The sequence below is a fragment of the Zeus faber genome (genome assembly GCF_960531495.2).
Source record: "Zeus faber genome assembly, chromosome: 1".
Classification (NCBI taxonomy): Eukaryota; Metazoa; Chordata; class Actinopteri; order Zeiformes; family Zeidae; genus Zeus; species Zeus faber.
In genome coordinates this window covers 49,644,017-49,669,358 of record NC_137193.1, presented here as the reverse complement: position 1 = coordinate 49,669,358, position 25,342 = coordinate 49,644,017, and the positions used below count along the sequence as shown (strand labels likewise).

Below are 25,342 nucleotides of genomic sequence, written 5' to 3'. Positions count from 1 at the left end.
AAATAAAAAGACTTCTGCTAACACAGAACTTTACGATCGTGTATGTTACGTTTACCACAGTGACCATGATTTCAACACTATTATTCAAAATATAAACACTATAATAATTCAAGGTTCAATTCAAGAAGAGCGCTGAACTATCGGTAGGTAGGTTGGAAAGGTTTCATTCACAATGGTTTATGGGATTAGCAATTCCTTCACTCTATAAATAATTTATGCACTCAGTCTTGTACCTTTGCCTTTTTCCCCCATTTATTTTTTTTGCTCCAAATCAAATGTTTTGCGGTCACGATTCATGTTGTAGTTGGTTGGCTTGGTTCCAGGCTTCAAACTCTTTATATAAGGATTTTCTGAAATGTCAATGGAGTAAATGAATGGGAAATTCACTTCCGGAAACGGACCATTGAGAATTGAGAGAAGTGAATGAATTTTCAGTGACGATCAAATAGTTTCAGAGCAAATTAATTCAATTTCATAATATTGCATTCAGTTTCAACTTTATTGGTATTCAGTTCCACACTAATAAATTCAATTTCAAATTATGCAATTCAGATTAAGTTTTTCAATGCAATTATTCAAGTTGAGCAATTCAAATTCAAATAAAAATGATTCAATTACAGTTTCTCGCGACACAAATTTCTGCCCATACAAATCCTTCAAACATGTCAAGAATTTATTTCTTAGTTCTGCAATCCAGACATTTAAATAGTTACCTTAAGTACAGTAAAAGTACAAATTTTCATTTTCTGACCTGTGAGCATGCTCTCGTTGACGATGCAGGTTCCGCTGAGTAGCACGCAGTCGCACGGCATGATGGTCCCATTGCTCGGGATGACTACCACGTCTCCAGGCACCAGGTCGGTGGACATGATCTCCTCCGTTTCTGTTGGGGCAGGAGGAACAGAGCGGAGTGCAGAGTTCAAGTTGGGAGATGGAGCAAAAACCTGATCCAATCTAAGAAGCTACCTTTAGTAATGCTCATATTCACAGATTTCAAGTGTGACGTCTAGCCTCTTCTTATGAGCATGGGGCTGTATCAGGGTTTATTACTTGACATCAAGCACATCGCGAATAAACATGAAGACATGAAAACGCATTAAGTGGTGTGCCTTTGGTAAATAAAATATAAGCAGTTGTGATGGGTTGAATCTGTTGTTTTGTAGTCAAAAGGCAGGAGAAATCGACCCCAATGCAAATAAATCATATTTAAAAAGATAATAACAATAACACTTAATGTAAAATGACCTTTACACTGAAAAAATGTGAGACCCAAAAGATGTTTCCATTTAGTATATACATCAATTAATTTATTATGATTGTAATAATTATATAATAAACTTGAATATATTAAATAATAAATATGGTACATTTATAAGAAATATACTATATATATCATAATATACTATATTTATCACTATAAAATAAAATACAGACAGTAGAAGTGCATGTATGTTTGAAAAGAGAACACAAAGATGGCAGGGGAGGTGAAAAGCAGGAGGCATGCCAGAAAAGAAAGTAGACAGAGGTAGGAATGAAAAGGAGAGTGAGAGGGGATGGAGTGGGTGTATGGGAAGTATTTTGTGCGTCACAGCCCAGTAGTCTCTGGCTCAGCACATCTCTCATTACTCGTGGCCCGCTGGTCCGTAGAGAAAGTGCTGAGACATTACACGCATCGCCTGCTGCAGCGACAGGTGTTTTTACACACACACACACACACACACACACACACACACACACACACACACACACACACACACACACACACACACACACACACACACACACACACACACACACACACACACACACACACACACTCCTGCTTGCTGCATTGTCCCATCACAAGCCTTTTGAAAGGTGGCATAAGGAATGTGCGCCAGCACAATCGATTTTGAGAAAACTCTACTAATGTATCTAAGAAGTCCTTCATTCCAAGTGCCATCAATATTCTTAACTCTATTAAGTGACTGATGAGATTTAAGCCACAGACATTGACATGAACAGTTTTTAATGTGTAATTTCACCTTGTCTATGTGTTTGTTTTACTCACTGCTTGTCTGCTTTTACGTTATTATTTCGTATGTACGGTGAGCCAAAGACAATATGGTGGACAATAAAGATGTATTCTATTCTACTCTAACATTGGGCTGGGAAAGCCCTGTGCCACAACGGCAGAAAAACTTAACAGAAAAGCTGTTAAACGCTGAACCGTAACACAGCTACGTGCTGCCGTGTCACGCTGCCTACAAAGGAAGGAACGGAGCGGACAAACCGTTATTGGCTCGGCAGACGGACACGCGGACAATACTGTGTGCTGCCACCATATCACGAAGCGTGACATATTGCTGAAAGAAAGAAGACAGGAAAAGAAAGGCATCACATAACAATAAACTAATTTAAACTCCCCAAAATTATTAAAGAACTAAAATGAACTGATGTGGCTTTTCAATTTTAGAGTCCCAGAGGGCTTATCACACATTCAAAATAAACCCTCCTTTACCTGCAGCCTGATGACTCATTTGTGATTTATAACGCGCTATCTTCTTTTATGTGTGTGTGTGTGTGTGTGTGTCTGTGTGTGTGTGTGTGTGTGTGTGTGTGTGTGTATATTCGCCGCCCATGAAGAGCTGAACGAGTGAACCCAGGTGCGGCAGACCGTACACAGATATGCTTTATGTTTGAAAGGCCTGGATTAAACATGAAGTGGGGCAGGAGGTGCGTGTCTCTCTCTTTTACTGCACCCCAAAATGCAAAGCAAACATCTATACTTTTTCCACTACATTTAGAAATATAAATGTTTTACTTTCATATTTACTGGAATGATTGTGTGTCTGTACCTTTACTTAGTAATGTTAAAGTCCAGTCCCAAACAATTATAATTACATTATAAAATAACTACTACTATACCTACAGATATACCTGAATAGGTCTCTGATCTCAAACTAGAATTTGCTCTTACACGTTTTGTCACCCTTATTGTGTATATTATTTTACATAATTAACCAGCAAAAGATTTGCACAATAATGACTCCTATAGTGATTTCCACATGATGTTGTATATGTGCTGATATTTTAATATTTGACCTTGATGTGCCCTCTCTGGTCTGACTGTACCTTTTTAATGGTGTACAGAGAGGTAGCTATGGATATGACCGACATAAAAACAATGGTCGCGGCGTAGTAGTAATACTCGTCGCAACTCCACAGGATCACACTGAAGAGCTGGAAGATGTAAAAAGGGTTGAGGACCTGGAGATAGAGAAGGAGAGAAAGAAGATCAATGACAAAAAAAACAAAAAAAAACTGATTTGCAGAGAGAGAGAGAGAGAGAGAGAGAGAGAGAGAGAGAGAGAGAGAGAGAGAGAGAGAGAGAGAGAGAGAGAGAGAGAGAGAGAGAGAGAGAGAGAGAGAGAGAGAGAGAGAGAGAGAGAGAGAGAGAGAGAGAGAGAGAGAGAGAGAGAGAGAGAGAGATTTAGTGGTTAACCTTCCTCCAGTTGGTCTTAATCAGTGTTGCTGCAGTTTCGCAAACATAAAACAGTAATGTGCTGTGAATTCCAGAAAGTACAAAAAAAAAAAAAAAAAAACTAAGTGGAAAAAGAAAAGGGAAAAATGGGGTTTTCCAGGCAGGCCTTACTGGAAAGCCAGACCTTTTTTGAAATTCAAATGTGATGGAAAAAAAAGGATGAGTGAAAGAGAGTCAAAACAAAAGCGAAAGTGAGAGATGATCTGCTGATTTAGGCCTGTCAATGCCTTTTATATGCTATTGTTACTCACATCCGTATACATTCATGTTTACATTGCACTTCTTTTCCTTAACTTATGATTGTGCATCACTGCTCACTTTTTAACTTTACTTTATTTTTAACTATATTTATTTTGGCTAAACGCAATATGGAAATCAATCAAGTTCACCCTTTAGGCCTGTCTGGAATCACCAATTCAGTATTGTTTACTTTCCAAAACAACAAAAGTGACACTAGAAAGCAAAATAACAACCCTGTAATGGGTACGATTTGTCAATGTTTGTTAGTCCTTCTCTCTGAAGGAAGATTACAAAATAAATAAATTACAGCTCTATGTATACTGTATATAATTACTTGGTTGTTGGGGGAATAAAGCTTCAGGCAGTTTCCCAATTTTCCAAATACAAAAAAAATATTTAGTGACAAAGAAAAGATTTCAGAAATACAAGTAAGGATTGCCAGACATCCAATTGTGAAAAAGATTCTTGTCCACACCCCTTCCCTTTGCTATGAGGAAGCATGTAATATCATGTTTTTTTAACCACACTGGGAAGCCAAAGGGAAATTTCCAAAGATTCATGTGTTTGATATATAATTAGAATGCGTTCGTAAGTCAGAAAAGTTCATTTGATACTGTTCCCCACCTCTTTGATAAGCAGCTTGAAAACTGAAGGCACTTTCACTGCAATTTCATTTATTCCAAAGAACAGTTTCCTGCAAGAAAAAAGAGCAGAGGGTTAAATCAGGAAGATCAATGATTACATTGAGGGAAACTGTTTAACACTGCAAAAAAAAAAAAAAGGTTTCTGCCAAAGCCAACGAGGCTTTAACATGTGCTGTTGAATTTAGGAGTGGGTGGCCTGACACTTTCCCTTTCAGAGCACTAGAACCAGTAAAATGGTATGGTATGGCAGTTTTCAATAGATGGCTTCCTTAGGTTGTGCCATATAAAACCTTCATTTTACCCCCTGGGAAATAGAAATTTTAAAATGCTTATAAAATGATTGACAAAATAAAAATACACAACAAAAACATACACAAATTATAGTCAAATAAAATAAAACATTCATTTGGGTAGATAATTTTTCCTCAGCTAAACAGATGGAAACTGACTCTATTCACATTAATAATTCTCAGAAAAAGTTGACAGCTAGTTTGGCTGGTGACCCCACCCAATTCCTCCACCAAAGCTAATTTTTAGCCACATATGGCCTTTGCTGGGTGTTTATTCTGGACTTTGGACCAGAAATGCACACATTGCACCACACCTTTTACATCACATAAAAGTTAAATCACTACAACATCTCAACAGTTTGAGATGTTACTTTGAGTCACTGGAAGGGCAACATTCCCAGAACAAGGAATCCTGGTAAAAGAAGAGGTGTAACCCCATTTTAATTATAAAACCCAAGCATAAAAATGTTCTTTTATTAAATAATTAAGAACGGCACCATATGGAACTGAATTAATATTAAGATGAGCATTGCAGCAATCGCCTTATTTTTATTTTTTATTATTATTGTAAAAAAATATGCATTTCTACAAAATGTTGCAACCAAAATGCACCAATTAATAAAGTTGTTAGCAGGATCTAATCAAGCTTGTGTCATTCCGGAGCTTCTCATGTGTGTCGTCACCTGTACTCCTGCTGGTTCCTGGTGAGTCCGGTGCTGTGCTCCGAGTGAAGAGCCGAGCAGTTGAGCTGCCGATCCTCCAGGCCGCTGCGAGGGAAAGAAGTCAACTGTGGTTTTGACAATCCAAGAGAGGAATGTTATAAAGAGCAGTATGATTTTATATAGTTATGCCATTTCCTTGGGACTTTATTCGGTGTATTTAAATTAGTTATAAAACTGGACTATAGGGCTGCTGATAAAACAAAAAATTGAAATCACAATGACATTTGAAAACAACACAATTGAACCACGTTCCCGTCTGAGTTCCAAGCCAACCGGAGGGATTTAGCTTCTATCAATCTGATTTCAGTCTGCTCACACACACACACACGATATAATTACTCACAAAGTATTACTTATTCAGCCACATTCAAGGTCCTATGCAAGATAAATGTTTTACACTGATGCAGATTATTTCACAAATCTGCAACCTTCAATAAACCCACTTTTACCTTGTGAGAAGGTATCTTATGGTAATATTTTTGCGACATTTTGTGACTAAAACAAAACCCACAGAGCTTGCACTTGTAAGCCCTCCATTGCAGCTCATTTATCTTTTACGCTTCAGAGGCGCTTCCTAGATCCTAACACACATTAACACCAATTCCAAAGCTGAACCAATTAACCATTTCTGTAATAATACTTAATATAACTTACACTTCTGTAAGCAACTCTCCAGAACACACTTTGCCTTTGCTGGATGTTGCACTCATGCTGTTTGGGTCTAAACCCCAGTTATAGAAAGACTGACCCTGATGAAATGAAACATGTTCGATTAAATCAGGCCGCTGCCAATTGGGATCATGATTGCAAAGCGGTTACGACTAGACAAACGACAGCGACGATGAGACTCCCCAAAGCTTTCGAGAGAACATTGACACGAGCAAACCGAGGTTGAATGTTTGGAAGACTAGTTAGTAGGGGTGGGCCGCTTGATCAGATGAAACCACTATCCGTCACAGATATTGTGTTTTGTCTGATTAGGATTGTTGTCTGATCAATTTTAGTTTATATCCAGGATCGGAGAAATCATGACAAATACATGGCATGATCAGATCACGCTCAGATGATAGGACAGCTGCACATGGTTTGTCCCATAGATATAGAAACGTACGTAGATACCGCGTTTGCGATTTGATGTGCGTCTGCGTGGTCTCCATATTGGGGAAGGCAAAATCCGCGAGTAAACAAAGACAACGTATATTGAGAGATGCAGACTCCTCTGCAAAATCACGAGTGTAAACAGGCATGAATTGAGGAAGGTGGTGCTGGGAAATGACTCATAGGATGGATCATTACAAAATTTGCCTATTGGCTGCAACACCATGACAACATAAGGGGTGGGGCTGCTTTCCGCTTTTTGTTTGCCGATTGCATTTCAGTAACTGTCAGACAGGTAGCATCGGTACAACTTAATTTGATTTTTACTACCATTGTTCACCTCTGGCAAAAATAACATCAGTGTTTTTCCCCCCCAATAAAAGTGATTAACTCCTTTACCTGCCTTTTTTTAGGCAACTTTTGGTTTTTCCAATTCTGACCATCGGATCATGCCTATTGGGGTGCATTTTACGGCTATAAATCTGATTAAGACTATGATGTGATTGGCCCATCCCTACAAATTAGCTTTCTTTCCCCACATGCCAGTCATCCCTCTATCGGCCCGGCTCGCTGGGCTGTGAAGCTTGGCAAGATAAGCAAATGCCGAGTGCTTACTTACGTTAAAACTTCAAAGTTCTGCACTTCTTCGTTCCAGTAGTACTTTGTGCTGTGGTGTGTAAAATAGCGAATCTGTGAGGAGCAGAGAAGAAGAAGTAAGAAGTGTGTTTGTGGATGTGTGTGTATTAAGGAGATTAAAAGAAAAGCATATGTACCACTGAAAACATTCAAGCCCCTTGAAAATTATTGAATGAATGTACAGTATTGCACCAGTGTCAGTCTGTTTTTACTTAAATGTGGAAATGACAGAATGTAAACTAGGCATGTACACACCCAATCTTAAACTTGAACCGTAATCAGAGGCTGTTTTAAGGGAAAATTAGAAATGTGTGGCAGCAGATTGCTTGAATGTCCGTTGATAAAAACCTGTGTGGGCTGGTATTCTGCATATCTCTGGCTGAGCGCCGGGTCAGGGTTGCTGCCAGAGGTGCCGGCTGGGTATCTGCTTGCCAGGGAGGTGGCAGAGGAGAGGGCTGCGGTCTGGGTCTCCAGGCTGTGGAAGGGGTTCCTGCCTGGGGCCAGCATCACTCGCACCTTGGCCAGGAACCAACGCCGGAACTCATCCTTGTCAAAGGCACAAAAATAAGACAAGAGGCACAGATACATAAACAACCATAGAAATAAAATAGATACTTACACACATGTGTGCCAACACAAACTCAAACCAATACACAAATGGACAGTCAAACACACGTACTGTACACACATCCAGATAAGCACACACAGAGATAACGCACATTTAAAAATGAGGTCTGCTATAAAACAGACAAAATGGTTGACTGCTAACACATGGGTGTGAGTTCCGTTAAGAAATGGCCAGTAGGGTTGGGTATTTAGCAGGAACACACACACACACACACACACACACACACACACACACACACACACACACACACACACACACACACACACACACACACACACACACACACACACACACACACACACACACACACACACACACACACACACACACAGAGAGAGAGAGAGAGAGATAGTATTGGTCCTTTGACAGTCCCCATATCTGTGACAGCAAACCTCATCTGTGCTCCAGCAACAAACTACATCCAGGAGCATGTTTCTGTACCCTGACCTTTGACCTCCCTGCAAAGGAGGATGGATTAACAGACAGATTTTGTCTTTGGGAGATGAATATGAATGAAACCAGCCCAATGTAGAATTTCATGGCATTTGTCAGCTTTCCATCCTGTCCTTCAATGGAATGTAAATTAAATCTACCCAGAAGCACATGAGTCTACTCATTACAGTTAAGCACAAAGCCAACACTATAATTTAGCGACGGACACAATTCTCTCCAAAATTCAAGACACACATTGCAGAAAAGTACTACCCCCCCGAGCAGGGACTTTTTGGTTCCCGGGACTTTGTCCCCGGAACTTAATTTAGACTCTGGTCCCTGTGGTGAAAACGCACTATAGCCGCGTTTCCACCGCAGGAACTTTCCCCCGGGAACAAGGAACCTTTGGAGGAACTCAGTGTGTTTCCACTGCAGGGACCAGGGTCTAAATTAAGTTCCGTGGACAAATTTCCAGGAACCAAAAAGTCCCTGCTCGGGGGAAAGTACTTTGCAAAAGTTCCGGAACCTTAGGGGTGGGGCTTGCAGCGCTGAACATTTCTCATTGGTCGAATACTCACAGCATTCTATTTCAGACACAAGCACAAATATTTATTTGCTGCTTTAAAGGCAGTTTGTAACTTTTTAATTGTGGCACTTTGTTTTTTCCCCAGTTGCAATTTAAAGCTGTTTGAGTTGTTTACAAATCCTTTTATAAATATATAAAATATTTTATATTTTTCATTATACATCGCAATACATTGTAGTGGTCTCTTGAAGACCTGAACTTACATTCTAAATATAAATGTACGGAGACGACACATCGAGTTGACGGTGGCAGTAAGGCTGGACCAACCGCAGTTGCTGTCATGCAAAGTTACCACCTAAGCCTTATTTTGAATGAGGAAAAACCCTGAAGAAATGTAAACCGGCTTCCCACTATTGTTAGCGGACAGGAGGATCGCTAGCCATCTGTTCCCAACCCAATATGAGTCAGTTTCCTACGAGCCAGGCCTCCTCCTGTCTGTTTTAGTCTTTATAATGCCGATAGATCACTTGCATGTTCTCCCCACATTCTACCAATGTTCACATGGGTTTGCCCCCACCCTCAAGACATGCACCTTAAGTTTAGACACTTCTGCAAGAGGACAAATTTAATCACAGGTATTAATAGTGTATGTTCTTCTTTAACTTGAAATATATATTTTTTTTATCTCATCCAACTCTCTCATTTGGATTTTCTATAATGATGATAAGGATATTAGATTCAAGTGTCTAAGTGCCTTATGATGCACTGTAAATGCAAATTGAAATTAGTTTGCAGTGTTTTTGAAGGAGTGAGTGAGTTGATAGATTTCTAATTTCAGTGCAACAACTAATCTAACTATAAAGGAAGGAATATCTGTCTGTATGTTACATGTATGTCATTCGTCCATCTCGAAAACCGTTCATCCAATCTACTTTCACACTTGGCGGGCAGTCACAAAGAATGTCTTTCGTGGTGTTTGACTTAAGCCATTATTTTTCGTCTTTCGTTGTGGAGGACTGAATCTAGGGCACCCTGAAAGTTGACGCGTCGAATCATCAGTTGGAAACCCATCAGTTGACTGAGATTCTTCAATTCTATCTGTGTTGTTTTTTTTTTTTTTAATAAAACAAATTGGAGCTTACAAAAATGCACAGGGGTAATATTTAAATGAGGAATTATAAAGGGGAATCATAAACATATTCTTATGTGTGAATCGTCCATCCCTTTATCTGTGTCTCTGTGCCGGAGGGCCCTGAAAACGCCACTCGGCTGGCATGTGGCAGGTGGAACTGCCACACAATACTCTTTCAGATACTACTTATCAATCCGTTACTTTAATGGTACTCTTATCATTTCTTTTTAAAAATGAAAACAAATTAAGAGCAGAATTAACACTGCTTTATTTTCAGCACATTGTGCATGGAGAGGGGGCAATCGGGGCACAATCGGTGCCCTTGTCTCCTTGTGCTTGTGTGAGAGCCAGGCAGAGGTGAACCGGCCCCGGCCCCGGCCCCCGCCGCACAGAGAGAGCTCTTCTGATAATTTCCAAAAAGCTTCTTAGACAAATACTTAATGTTATTGCAAGTGAGAAACGTTTATATAGCCTAAATAAATAGAACATATTTTTTCTTAATATCTCCAATACCGTTGACAGTACCGGTAATGTCTGAAGTTATTGATAATATGGTCTTAATAATTTAACTCTGCCGCCCATTTAATAGGGGGTCGTGGTACCCAACCCCCTAACCCAACTGAATCGCTGACATTTTGTTCAACTGTGCCATTACAATGTCTTAGAAAGTCTTGAACATTTACATTTTAAACAGGCATGTACTGGTGAATATTAACTGTGACACACAAACACACACACACACACACACACGCTCACCGTGGTGCGCAGCAGCACCACCTGGGCATCGCGCACCGTGGTGCGGGTGCACGTGGACTTGACGCACCACTCTGGCAGCCAGTAGAGTAACAGCAGGAGGAAACCTCCTGTGCACAGCACCCCGAGGCCCACCAGGACAAGCCGCCAGCGGGACAGACGGAAGCCCTGTAGCTCCTGCGTAGTAAGAGTGCTGAGTCAGTCCAACAGGAAGTTCCACCAAAGCAGTTAATTTGTTTAGAGGAGATTCAATTTGACTATATTCAGTGGTACAAACGTAAAAAATAAAACACATACAAAAAAAAAAGAAAAAAGAGAAACAATTGGAATGGATATCTACAAAGAATATGCTAATTACAATTTGTTTCTTAGATATTGTGATGAATTATATCACAATATCACTATTACCCTTTATCATTCACTGAAAAAAGGAGTTCTTTTTTGTGGTCACTTCATACTTCTCCTTGCCACATCATGACTTTTATTAACCTTTGTGTGCATTCAGAATCAAATGAAAACAAAAGTAAAAAACAGTTTGCTGCTCAATACGATAGTTAAAATTGCATCAACAAAATAAACTCACAACAAACAGTTACAGCCTATTGCAGGGGTTCCCAAACTACACCAAGAGCGGCAAGGTCCGCTCTTGGTGACTAAGCTCATGCTCAGTCTGATCCCCCCTGACACTATCTGGCTGCAATAAATATTTAACTTAAACCTTACAATACATATGTGGTGTGGTAATGGTCTGCTTTGAGCTGCCACACCTGACCTGGATTTAGGTGAATGGGATCAGAGTGGCTGCATGCCTGTTGCTCATTGGTTGGTCTAAAGAGCAACAGGTTAAAAACCCCACCCCCACACACACTCAGGATAGCAGCCCTGTTGGGAGATGTTCTATCTGCTCCTGGCTAATTCAAACTCGCCAACTCTCTACAATGAACTGGGGTGTTTACAACCCCCAGTCTTCTGCGTCTCTGTGCCGGAGGGCCCTGAAAACACCACTTGGGTGGCGCGTGGTAGGAGAAACTGCCAGAACATATTTTATAAAATGTGTGCCAAAACCAAAAAATGATATAACAATATATTGACCAAAGAATGCATATAATGTTAAAAATGGCTGTATGATTGATTTATTGCTTTATTTTTTAAAGCACAATATTTGAATTCTCTAAGGTTCCAATAAATCCTTATTTAAATTTAGTGTATTTGATGATGGGAACTCAAACTTATCTTAAGACAGGCCATTTTTGTTATGATATATGCATTCTAGGATTCATCCTTTCGTCTATAATTTTGCTGGAATTCCTTCAAGGACCCTTAGGCCACAGACCCTAGTTTGAAATCCACTGGACTACAGGACAAGAGGACCTGAGACGGGGAAAAGACAGCAAAGCATTAGAGAACATACCATTTCATCCTCCTCATCCTTGTTGAGGACCTTTAATTCTTCTCTCTCCATGCTGCACAATGGCAAAACGCCTCTCGAGTCACTGTGGACAGAAACAATGTCAGACTTGAGTACAACCTCTGCTAACGAGGGTGGCCTTCAGAGGGTCAGAAACCCACAGTCCACCCAGAAAGTGATTCACAGAGGTCATTATGGGATTAGATGTATTGCGGTGGACAAGGGTAATTACAATAATCAGTCATAGAAAACTAGTCATTTGAATAAAATGTTCACCTCCGCTGTTTCCAGTTTTGCTCTTTATATTTACCCTAATTTACACTAGATGAAAAAAAAGAATGAAATAAAAAATGCTCCATGGCTCATCTAATTTTTTTTGTTGGTAATTGTTCTACAAATTGTGATGGTCATAATTTGTATCCACCTGACAAAGAAGAGATGTTTATTGACAAAATTCTGCAAAGACAGTAAATTGCGCTCAATCCTAATATGACATGACATGATAAATTTCACCCTCAGGCCAAAATGTGATAACTGTGGTAGGTCTAATCTACAGCAATGTTAAAATAATAATTAGAAAAAAGTTTTCTTAACTTTCTTACTTCTTGTGAACAAACGTAACATGAGGAAAGAACAGAGCTCGACTTTTTGACTGACCACAGGCACAGCTGACCAAGAAGCAGTGGTCCAATGCAGGACACAGATCAATCACAATTAGGGTCGCTAATTTGTGTCCCACACAGCAAAACTCGCCAACTCACGCATTTCTAAAATCACCAGGAGCAGCCAGGTAAGTTGAAATAACCTTTCTTGAGGGAAAATTCGATTTTTGGCAATTTTTGGCAAACCACAAAATTATTTTTAACGAAAAATTCTGAATAACGCCGACTGATCGTTTCCTTTAAAGCGAGCGTCCAGGTAAATATCATTCCTCCATATTCCATGTGATATGAAGTCACAATGTGAAACGGTTTTGATAGAATTCAACCTTTAAATCGTACTACTCTTACACACACACGGAGCCACTGTTGTGAAACGGCGAAGAAGAAAAACCCTTTGCGTCACGCACCTACGTCACTTCCGTAAACAGACGGTTAAAGCGCAGCACGGGGGCGCTCACTTGTCTGTAAAAAACTTTCTTCTCCGTATCGTTAAGAATTACGCAAAGCGGGAGCTCTGAATCATATTTCGGACCTTAATCTGACCAGTGCGAGAGATCCAAGTCAGAGTTCTCCGACAGCAACGCTGAATCTGATTTTACTCCAGACTTGGAGAACATTTCAAACAGCGGATTTCAAACTTAATGTGACGATCAAATGGAATATTTTCAAGAACCACCCGGGGTGACCGACGATACGTCCACTGTTGTTACAACGGAAGAAGTTGATGATGTGATGAAGTCCGTTGAGGTTGGTGACAGATTTTCAGATTTCAGATTTTCTGAGACTCATATTATTGATAGACTCTACATTTTGTTGTGTTGTCCGTACTTTTAAACTCCAAAATAATTCCACTTTTATAAAACATGTATCTTCATACTGTTAAATTAAAGCTTTTTTATAAACAAAATTTGTTGTTGTTGAGCTGTTTGTGATTGGCCCATTCAGCAGTATGTTAAGTAGCCATGAGGCTTTGTTTGTCCGCCAACCGCCATTTGCATCCTGGGAGCTGGCTGAATGAACCTGGTGAAAGTGAAACTTTGAAGGTGATTATCTCAGAATCACAGTTTGCCACACCCTTGTCATTAACAAGTCATAGCTTTAAAAATATATTTGCTTGATTTGCACAAGTGACACCTTGTTTGGAAGCTCTGATTCTCCACTTTCAAATGATCCGGAAAAACAAATCTCAAAAAATCTTGAAAACCACCAAATGACCCTAAAGTATGCGGTTGGTCACATTTTGAGTTTTTTTCCCAACCTAACCAACAATTTTAAAACATTAGGAGACTGTCCCCCCAAAAAAACATGAATTACGGTGGGGTTATTATTAGATTTTACAAATTATAATCATAAATAAGGGGAAGACACAACAGCCATCAGTCATCCCGCAAGTCTGTACCCCTCCTCTCTCAGCTGGCAGCCATTAGACAGTCAGAGAAACAAGATTTAATTCTCTGCATGTGGATATTTTGGAGAAATCTTGACTGAAAGGAGCCAGAGAACAAAAGGGATGTATCATCCAATGTGTTTATCTAAAATTAAAAGGGCAAATATGACTTATAGAATTGAGCAGATAAATGTTTTGTTATAAACTGGCCAACCAATCAAAAGCCCATTGAGTCAATGCCAATATAAGAGCACATTGTGGAAGTTCCGCCTTCCACATACTACTCAGGTGGCATTTTCAGGGCACTCAGACACAGACAATGAGTAGAAACATATCAGTTTACTGTAAAAAGTAAGCAAGGTGAAACAAGCCTGGAGCAGATGGACAACGTGTGTGTGTGTGTGTGTGTGTGTGTGTGTGTGTGTGTGTGTGGTGTGTGGTGTGTGGTGTGTGGTGTGTGAGGATGGATGTTTTACCTGTTGCTCGTTAGACTAATCAACGAGTAACAGGTATATAGCCACACTGATCCTGGGCCCAATTCCCTAGACAGGTGTCGCTGCTCAAACTTGTGTCCCTTCCCTATGCCAGAGAGTCCCTGTTCAGGTGCTACTGTGGCAGTACTGCTTGCTACACGCCAACGGAGTGACGTTTTCAGGGCCCTTTGACACAAAGACAGGCAACAGAGTAGAAAACACACCAGTTTTATTGTAGCAAGTGGGCTAGCTGGAACAAGCCTGGAGTAGATGTAAAACATGTCATGACAAGGGCTCCTCTCCTCTGTGTGTGGGAATGGGGGTTTTACCTGTTACTCGTACGATTAACAGGCATACAGCCACCCTGATCCTGGGCCCAATTACCTAGACCCAGGACAGGTGTGGCTGCTCAAACCATACCATCACCACACCACACACATCAAAGGAGTAATGAGCTGTAGGTACTTTACAGAATAATTGGAGATCTTGTGGTTATAGCTGTTAATGGCAAAGCCACAGAAGAAACAGTACCAGCCTCTTGGTTTGCCCTCCGTTGGGTCTTGCCATACCTCCCAGTCTCACAGGAGTTAAGTTGCAGAGTTTGAATGAGGGAGGTAGGTAGTGGCATTTGGCTGGAAATGCTGTTGTATCAACAACAGTGCGTCACAAGTCCTTTGGACAGAAGTGTGCGTGTGTGTGTGTGTGTGTGTGGGGGGGGGGGGGTAAGTAAATAACTAACTCAGACACAAACAGGGGGAAAGATAAACATGCTCAGACACTGGCTGTGTTGAGCAGTAGTCTGGTCCCACTGTTTTGATGTTATCTGCCTGCTGCACCCGGGTTTACTCTTTCCTTAACGCAGTGGGTTATTTTGCTTGAGACCATGCCCTTCCTAGCATGTACAATAGGAGCTCCCCGGCCAGCACTAGGCACTGGGTGCAAGGCAGCTAGTAGGAACCTCCACCCCCGCCTGTCTCTGAGGGAGAAAAAAACATCATAACCACACCTGCAGCGGGTGTGGTGATGAACTGTCGACAGAATGGGAAAAAAAAAAAGGTCAGGCACCCAAGTCACCCATTACTGTATGTCATGCCAGAATTATCTGTTCAGCAGTCTAAAACAGCCTTTGACCTCCAGGGATTCAATAATTGCAAGCTCTATAGCGCCACAGAAAGTGAACAAAGTTTAAGCTTTGCAACTGACAATTCTAACAGGTTACCATCTTTGTGGTCCAAATACCAATAGGTTACCTTTTAAAAATGATTGTCAAAGAAGTTACACTTTAAGGAGTTTAAATGGTTTACCAGGTCTGAGGGATTTCATTCTAGTTTATAGTCAGTCACCTAAACAACAATTTGAAGAAAAAAATATATATGTTAGCTGGTTAGTCTATCATGAAATACTGAGTCAAGAAAAGTTGTTCCTCTTCATGAGTTAGGTTAGTTAGAGGCTTTGACATGAGATGAGGACCAACCAAAGTAATTACCACACAAAACTCTCCAGGTGATTTATGCTAACCAACAATGACTGGGACATTTTGAGCTGTGGTAGATTGCCCAGAATGGCTGTCGGGTATTTGCATAATGCGTACAAATAAATATTGCTAACTTTTGAACAGAGCGAGCCGGCCAATTGCCGATATATGATGCAGATATGCTGTTGTTTGTTGAATCTGATAAAATACGACAATTTAATAATAACAAATGACACAAAATTGCTTAACTTAAATCAACATTTATTTAACACTAATGTTATTGTCTGCATTGTCTCTGCAGTGCACTTACTTTAAATAAAAAAAATGTGTCCCACCACAGCAAAAGCCGCCATCTTGCACATTTCTAATATCGCCAGGAGCAACCAAATAACCTTTCTTGAAGGAAAATTAGATTTTTCCAGATTTGTGTTTTTTTGTGGTTTATCTCTCAACGTATTTTCAAAACCGAGTTTGATTTATAAATAGAAGAAAAATGTTAAACCGTGGAGTTAAATATTCCCGTTAGTTTACATGGGGAAACGCAGTTCACTTACCGAGAGGCAGAACAGCACTGAACAACGCCGATCGATGGTTTCCTTTAAAGCGAGCGTCCAGGTGAAGATCATTCATTCATATTCCACGTGATATGAAGGCACTATGTGAAACCGTTTTGATAGAATTCAATCTTTAAACCGTACCACTTTTCAACACACGGAGCCATTGTTGTGAAATGGCGAAGAAGAAGAACACTTCACGTCACACACCTACGTCACTTCCGTGAACAGACGATTAAAGAGCAGCACAGGGGTGTTTCGGTCTCACTTGTCTGAAAATTTTCTCTGTATCATTATGGATTACTTGAAGCGGGTGGCGGAAGCTCTGAATCATATTTCAGACCTTAATCTGACCAGTGCGATAGATCCAAGTCAGTGTTAGCAGCGTGTACTGGACTTCATTTTCCGCGATGATAGTCAGTTCTCCGACAGCGAGGCGGAGAACGACAGCGCTGCTGAATCTGATATTACTCCGGACTTGGAGAACATTTCAAACAGCGGATTTCAAACTTCATGGGACGATTAAACTGAATATTTTCAAGAAACACCGGAGGACACCGACGATACGTCCATTGTTGTTATAATGGAGGAAGTCGATGACGTGATGAAGTCTGTTGAGGTTGGTGACAGATTTTCAGATTTTCTGAGACTCATTATTTATAGACTCTACATTTTGTTGTGTTGTGTCATACTTTAAAACTCCAAAATAATTCCACTTTGATAAAACATGTTTATTCTTATTGTCAAAGAAAAGCTTTTTTTTTTTTAAACAAAATTAGTTGTGTTTTGTTGAGCTGTTTGTGATTGGCCCATTCAGCAGTATGTTAAGTAGCCATGAGGCTCTGTTTGTCCGCCAACCTCATTTGCATTCTGGGAGCTGGCTGGTGTGGGTAAAACTTTGGAGGTGATTATCTCAGAATCACAGTTTGCCACAGCCTTGTCATTAGCAAGTCATAGCTTTAAAGATATTTGCTTGATTTGCACAAGTGACACCTTGTTTGGAAGCTCTGATTCTCAACTTTCAAATGATGCAAAAAAAAAAAAAAAAAAGAAAAGAAAAAAAAACAACTTCAAAGCCACCAAATGACCCTAAAGTACGCGGTGGTCAAAAATGTAATAACTATATAAATGTCCACAGGTTATCAAAAAAACGTAAAAAAAGAAGTAAAAAAAGAAAAATTATGAATAAAAAAAGAAGTAATTATAAACAATTTAAAAAAAAATCATAATAATAAACTGAATCATATTAAAGTCTGATCGGGAGATTTTCTACCCGTTACAGAAGTACAGGAATTATTCTTCACAAGTGAAGTACACAAAAACATCAAAATGAAGACCTAGAGCAACGGAAAGAAATGCGGAGATGGTATGACGCGGCACGGGACAGTGAGGGGACACAGGGTTTTTGTTTGTAACAGGACAAAACGAGACAGTCCCTTCACTCAGTTGTGTTTAAAACTTTTGCTTCATTCAAGTAAGGAAATGCACAAGAATAAAACAGATCTAAAATAAAAATGCAGGAAAACCGCCATAGAGAACGCACGCACGGCACAGCGCAGTCTGGAGGGGAGAAAAAAAAAAACAACAAAAAAAAAACCACTCCCTAGAAGTGCCTCAAAAACAAAGTATTGCCAATCAGCACTGCAGCTGTTTTCTGTCCCAACTGGTTGCAGAGGCTCTGCATATGCCATCTTTAATGAGCTAACACCATAACAAGCGAATGAGACGATGTATAGAAAACAATGTATAGAAAAATCTTTTTCTGAAAACTTTTGTTTTTCGGCCTCGGGAGGGCAGGCATCGGCCAATGCCGATTATCTCAAAATGTGCAAATATCGGCCAACTGATTACTCGGTCGATCGCTAGTTCCCACCTTGAGAACCTGGGTCTTGCCCCCAGGCCGTCCTCCCTGTTAGCGCGCTCAGTCACCACACCAGCCCGGACTCCTGGGAAAATCAAGCACACACACGTATGCAACAACATTAGACAAGCTTGAGTTTTTCTGTAAAAGTGCAATAAAGAATTTGCCTTGAATTTCCAGCCAATGCATATTGGTAGTATTATTTTTGCATTGTAGTTTGATACATTTTTCTCAAAGTTCAATATTGCTGAATCCTTCTAATATAGTTGGGTATTTTGTTCAAGCACCATGGGAGAACAGTAAGCTTTTAGAATTGTCTAGACATGAGATGAGAAATGTATGAGAAACATGGATCTCAGTTCATTGCACATACAGTTGGTAAAAGCAAAATGGCACAATTCACCAGCTGAAAGAACCAGCATCCAACCAACAATCAGTTTGACTCATTAAACAGTACTAAATTTAGCTAGTGAGTATTAGTATAATTACGGTTGAGAAGCTAGTGAGTTTCATGATCCACAAGGGCATATTAGACAGTAAAATGTGAAGCCTCCAACCCTGTGGAGCATTATTTCGTAAGTAATTTAATGGTATTCTCCAGAGCAGCCTGAGGTCTCATTTTGTTCCTTATTTCATTGGTCTGACAGTGTCTGGTGTTTGGTGGAGGTCAGGGAATTGTGACACAGCTGTTGGTTTCTGGCTGGACCACAGAATTAGCTCTTTCCATCATCACTGTTGCTGGGACATAATAGGAAGCAGATCTCTGAAATAAATAGCAACGGATGTTAATGGCCATTCCACAGCTTAGATGAATTAAGTCACCACAATAGACCAGTCAATGCTTTCAGAATAACAACATTTAAGTCAAGTAGGAAACTTTAGCATTTAAAATGACAAGATTCAAGACAAGGAACAAAATCAGCTCTCGGTCTTTGATGGACATTTTACTTAAGCAATGCGAAAGAAAGAAAGAAAGAAAGAGTTGGAGTCTTGGACCACTGCTAGGAGTCTAGGGAAGGGAAACTTTCTTGTTGTGGGTTGCTGTCATGGCGAGAGTATTTTTTTTCCATTATAAAAGTGAACAAAAAGGCTCTCTGGCCAAGAGGTTAACGACAAAGAATAAACTATTTGGGCACAGGAGGAGTGACGCTCCGATCAGTCTCCTGGTCAGCTGACAAGAATGTATGCACTGATCCCCTCTGCAAGACAGAAAAAACATTAAGAAAGCTTCCTGCCCCGAGTCGGACCAATCAGCGATATAAACTAGGGCGCTTATGCGGCTGTGGAAAGGGAAGCCATGCTGCAGTCTGCACCCACAGCTTAACCATGCTGCTTAGTCCGCCACAGACAGACCGTGTACTAGTCATACCTTGAATGGCTGAATGAATCTTTCTCAATACCAAAATACATTAATAATTTCAAAAGGAACCAATATGTCTTTCTAGGGTCGACAATTAAAAATGTAACCATAGCAATCTCTGAACTTCCGTACACAAACTACCAAGCAAACTGAACAGCAAAGACAAGAAGAGGCATTTCAAGAGGCCTCCGTGCGGCCTCATTCGGTGGGGAGGCGGACTCCTGTCGGCACCCGGCTGCCGGGGTACCTGTCCTCTGGCGTTCTCCATGCGCACACACACGCACACCCCACCACACCTGCTTCGAATGCACCCCAGAACCCTCCTGGTTACATTACTCTCCATTCCTCCCTCATTTACTGCCATAACGGACAGGAAGAGGCCACGTGCCCAATTGTAGTTCTAGTTTTCCCCAGGACCTAAATTAACTGTTTTTCAATACATGTTGTCATCCAATGTTTGTTTTCATGTACATGTTGTTTGGTTCTATGTTTAATTGTTTCACCAGTGGTGAATCTCCCCCTCTTGCAGTAGTGATCAGTTGTTTATAGATCCAAACATGGTAAAATAGTTCTCCAAAGAGGGGGGTTGGTGGTGGTTCTGTATAACCAAAAACTATGATCTTGTCATTCTACAGGTCGTCCACAGGACAGAGTTATTGCATCAGTTCTTGATGACTTAAGAATTAATAAAGAGTTGCATTGCAGGTTGAGAACTTGAACTCCACTTGCAGACTAACTCTGTCCTGGATGCAATGGCATGAAAATACTGTGTTGTATGCCCAGCATGCTGACAGCACAGGTTAAAAAAGAAGAAAAAAAAGAAGAGACATTTCTTTCTTTGTGCACTTTGCTCTTAGACACGTAGACAGAGGGTTATGGGTGGACTAACCCTAACTTCTCGGTGGAAAAACGTTGTGCTGCTGTGATTATTTTTATTCAATACACGTTCTTTACCCTTTTCCCTCCCAACTGTGAGGCATAACAGCCAGGTTCTGTGAGCTATCCTGCTCAAATTGAGCTGTACATCACTGGCTTTTTGGTATAAATAGTTGTCCTTTACATCTCTAATACTGGAAACACTAATGCTCAAACAATGTTTCGCAGGCCACCTCCTATAAGTTACAACACTCAATACCAATGACAGATAAACATAAGCCTAAAAAGCCATCAAAAATCAGCCTACTATATCAACAGGATATCCCAAAAATAATAAATAAATATTCATTGTATGCTTTTGCCAAAAACGAAGTCCATATGTATAGATAGATAGATAGATAGATAGATAGATAGATAGATAGATCAAGAAAGAGGCAGAGGTCGGTAGCCAGGGGCTGATATGATAGAGGTTTTATACTGTACTCAAAATCCTGAGAAAAGGCAATGGGAAAATAACTTATCCTCGACCTCTCAGGATTCAAATACCAACCAAATACTATTCGATAAGTAAAGACGGAGTAATGGGGAAAAGAATAAAAAAAATAAAAATGTTCCATGGTCCAAAAGACAAGTGACATATTCATATTGGCATAATCCCACGTAATGAGCTCAATTAGCCTTAGTCAGTTATGGTACCAATACCTTTGAAGCCCACCTACAGCAAAGCAGTTTTTTCCGAATAAAATTTTAAAGGAATGTCATGTTCTATATTAAGAATAAGAAGCATACGTTGAAAATGAATATAATAACTACCAGTGAACTGTTAATTGTATGTTGATGTGGTAAGATGAATTTTCTTTTGGCCTTGTTGGCGGCAACTTGCTAAAGCAGAAAAAGAAAGACGGCCTCTCTACAGCTGCTCGAGCCTCGGGGACAGTGAAGGGAAACAGGGTTGGGAAGCTGAGGGAGAGCTCTGTGTGTCAGGATATTTCACACGGCGGTTCTGGATGAACCATAGCAAGCTTTCCATCACAGCCTGATGTGCTTGTCTGTGAAGTCTTCAGGCTTGCCTTGCTCAAAGGCCTGGGAAATACTGGCACCCATGTTTCTCAAACCAAATCTAAACAGTGCCTAAACCAAATGTTTGGACGAGACTCGTTTGGGAGAGGTAACGTACAGAGGTCAAAAGGGGAAGCCAGGTGTTGATGGCCATAATCATGAAGCGATTTACACACTAAAAAAGCAGTTCTGTTTGCTGTTCAAAGAGGGTAATGAGGCTTTAGACTTCACACAAAATAAACATATTTTGACAAAAATATGGTAGGGTATGGTAGGGTAGGTGCCAATTGGACATTGCTATACCTGCTCTGACATCATTGGTAGACCTTGTATTATTTCTTGGAACGAGAGAATGATCTCCATTGCCTCTTGTCTAAAGGCACAACTGTGACTATGATGCATGCATATTTGAAATTTAACTTCTTTTTAATACTGACAAAGTGACATAGTGCTTTGTAAAAACCCCCACTTGATGACTTGGCAATGTGTAGGCAACTGTCAAAATTATTTGATTATGCCATAATTAGTGTTTTCAAAACCGCTTCAGCATGACTAGGAAATCATTTTAAGCTAAGTTTCTCAACCCCATTGCTCAAACAGAAAGTAAAACATGAAAAGGAAAAAAAGGTAAACAGAGGCAACATTGGAAATTGACATATTCAGCAGACTTTATATGTGGCATGTACATATTTTATTTATTGTTTATAATTTGGCTGCTGTCATGAAAGGTCATAATCTTGTACACCCTAATTCATGCCTGCCAAACTTACGTTCATAATGTGAAACAGGCTTCAGCAACTTCTCAAGTGGCTGAACCAGTTCATGATGTATCAATTATACCATAAACAGCTACAGTAAACTTTTGTTGAGTGTCCAAAGGATTACACAGTGTTCCCTTATTGTGATATAATAAGCTCAAGACACGAGAAACTTTAGTGGAGTGGATTGCATTTTAAATTTTATTTTATTTTTTTAATTCAGGGACTGGATCCATCAAACTGCTGATTAACGATTGCTCATGAGGTCTATATTCTTGCAAAATTCTATAACACCACCTATAGTTTCTGTAGTAAATCGTCATCAGGATATACTATGAGCACTCCTCTATAGACAAAAGGTAGAGAAGGCACTTTGTGCTGTAGACTCCATAGGCTGTTATATCAGTGCATTACATATGACAGCTACTTTCCCTTTTAATACTTAAAGTACATTTAAGAGCAAGCACCTAAATATGTTTTACCAAAGTAGAAATGCGGTGTAGGATTGTACAAAAGCAGAAATGCGGTACTTTCAAGTAATGTCAGGGTCTTTGTAATTTCAAGTAAAGGTTCTGAGGGGGCGTGGGCGTGACAGGAGCGTGTGCTGTGCGTTACATTAAGTACATAAAATAACCTGTGATGTTCAGCAAGATTAGTGGAAAAGCGAACCTATGACTGCACCATCGTGTTCACTATAGAAATTAACGATTGTTAACTAATTTCGACACCAAGGGAAGACAATAAATCAAAGTTGCCAACATTTTTGGAGAAAGCGCCTCCATTATAGCACTACTCTGATACAAACCGCTGTATCAAAATGATAAAAGGGAAGTTAAGAAAACGGAAGAAAAAAATACGCTGATCACCACAGAACTGCTTTGTCGACTATAATAGAGGATTTTCTGGCTGACGCTAGCTAACCGTTATTGCGAGCAAACAAGGCAGTAATCAATCACAAAAACGTGTGTTGTTCCTTTGCCCCTTTCTAATCCATCGACCCAGGGCGGTACACGGACGCGTCCCCCTCCCAGTGTCTGGGAGGGACCCCGCGGTAGTGCGGCTCTGACAGCGGACCGACATGGCTCCAGCCCGGTTTAGCGTTTAGCTAGCAGCGGGCACACATGGCGGGTGTGGACCAAATGCCAGCTTCGCAGACACTTACCCAGGACTACCTCGACACTCTGAGGATCAGCTTCGAGTCATGGCGGCGTGAGAGAAGGTTATGCGGAGCGAAATGTCGCCGGCGAGAGAGGGAACAGCGGCAGCCGCTCAAAGCTGCGTTGACAGCTCCGCGCAACTAGCGAGTGGCGGAGCGTGAACCGCCCTCAACCGGCCAGCCGAGGAGGAGGGAAGTGACGTAACGGGAGGCGCGGGATATCATATGATACTCTAGATGTTTTATATTATACATTTATTATAATTTATATGACATTACATTACATTACATTGTAGTTTATTACATTACATGACATATAACACTACATTACATTATATCGTATTACATCATGTTATATTACTCCACGTTTTTGATATTTTCCATTAATAATTGTGTTGAACACCATCTTTTATCCTTCTCTCTTTCCCCACCTTTTTCATGCCACGGCACACTTTTTTTTTTTATTTTTTTTATTTTATTTTTTAGAAAGCAATAATCCTGCACCACGAAAAAAACCCCACCACAAACATGTATATGTGGTGTGGGGATGGTGTGGTTTGAGCAGCCACACCTGTCCTGGGTCGAGGAGATTGGGGCCCAGGATCAGTGTGGCTGTACATTCGTTAATTCTTGATTGGTCTCCGAGGCAACAAGTAAACCCCCCCCCACACACACACACACACACACACACACACACACACACACACACACACACGAGAGGAGCCCTTGTCACGACATGCTTTCCATCTGCTCCGGGCTTGTTCCACCTAGCCCACTCCCTACAATAAACTGCTATGTTCTCAACCCCGTTGCCTGTGTCTCTGTGCCCTGAAAAGGCTGCTCGGGCGGCGCGTGGCAGGTGAAACTGCCACAGTATACTTGTGCTTGTTATGGTGGCTTACTGACGGTTCTCACTTTCGGAGGGTAGCTTGAGCTTGATCCGATGAACCCAGCTGGTATTGTTTCTGAAATGTATGTATGTATTAGTACAGCCTTGCAATGTTGATCTTACAGCCCAAGAGCTTTTTCCAATTCATTATAAATTGTATTTTTTGGTGGAATTTTGAAAATATTTCACAGCACACCTTTAAGGCAGCGTCTCCAATCTTCTTCTGAGAGGGGTGTTGTACTTGAGACCTGGGGGCTCTAGATGGAACATAGAATACCAGTGATTCTGCAATGCAGGTCTGTCCGAAGCCATTTACAGCTTTATATACAAGTAAGAAAACTTTAAAATCAATTCTAAAGTAAATTGCAAGACAATGCAGTGTAGCTAAAATTGCAGTGATGTGCTGAAGTCTAGCTGCCAAAGTCTGAATGGGCTGAAGTCTACCAATGGATGTTTTTTTTATGGAAAGCCAGCGAAAAGGCCATTGCAGTAGTCCAGTCGACTCGATTGGACCCTAAACACATGGGTTGGCTTTTCAGCGTCTTTCTGGGCGAGGAAGGGCCGTGCTTTGGCCATCTTTCCAAGATGAAAGAATGCGGTTCTGATCACCTCCTTAATATGACAGTTAAAACTTCAATCATAACCTGGAATAACACCCAGACGTGTCACATCTGATTTGACCCAGGGATTCATCTTATTAAGCCTTGAGAGAGTTCCTCCCTTTTTGGCTTTGGGGGCCAACCAAAGGGATTCCTGTTTTATCTTAATTTAGTTTTTGGAATCTTTTGCTCATCAAATGAT

General features: G+C 40.6%; 1 protein-coding gene across 1 annotated transcript in view; it reads right to left on the bottom strand.

The window, feature by feature from the left end:
• The window catches only part of atp13a3 (ATPase 13A3), a 44,343-nt gene extending 20,567 nt beyond the window's left edge, over positions 1 to 23,776 (bottom strand). The window contains exons 1-11 of the mRNA XM_080003592.1: positions 23,659 to 23,776; positions 18,456 to 18,528; positions 12,036 to 12,117; positions 10,628 to 10,801; positions 7,502 to 7,699; positions 7,137 to 7,207; positions 5,381 to 5,464; positions 4,388 to 4,457; positions 3,115 to 3,249; positions 2,273 to 2,345; positions 752 to 883 (exon numbers count right to left, since the gene is read on the bottom strand). Of these exons, the coding sequence (XP_079859718.1) occupies positions 752 to 883; positions 2,273 to 2,345; positions 3,115 to 3,249; positions 4,388 to 4,457; positions 5,381 to 5,464; positions 7,137 to 7,207; positions 7,502 to 7,699; positions 10,628 to 10,801; positions 12,036 to 12,086 (988 nt within the window). The 5' untranslated portion in view covers positions 12,087 to 12,117; positions 18,456 to 18,528; positions 23,659 to 23,776. The remainder of the gene's footprint in view (positions 1 to 751; positions 884 to 2,272; positions 2,346 to 3,114; positions 3,250 to 4,387; positions 4,458 to 5,380; positions 5,465 to 7,136; positions 7,208 to 7,501; positions 7,700 to 10,627; positions 10,802 to 12,035; positions 12,118 to 18,455; positions 18,529 to 23,658) is intronic.
• Between the last annotated feature and the right edge of the window lie 1,566 nt (positions 23,777 to 25,342).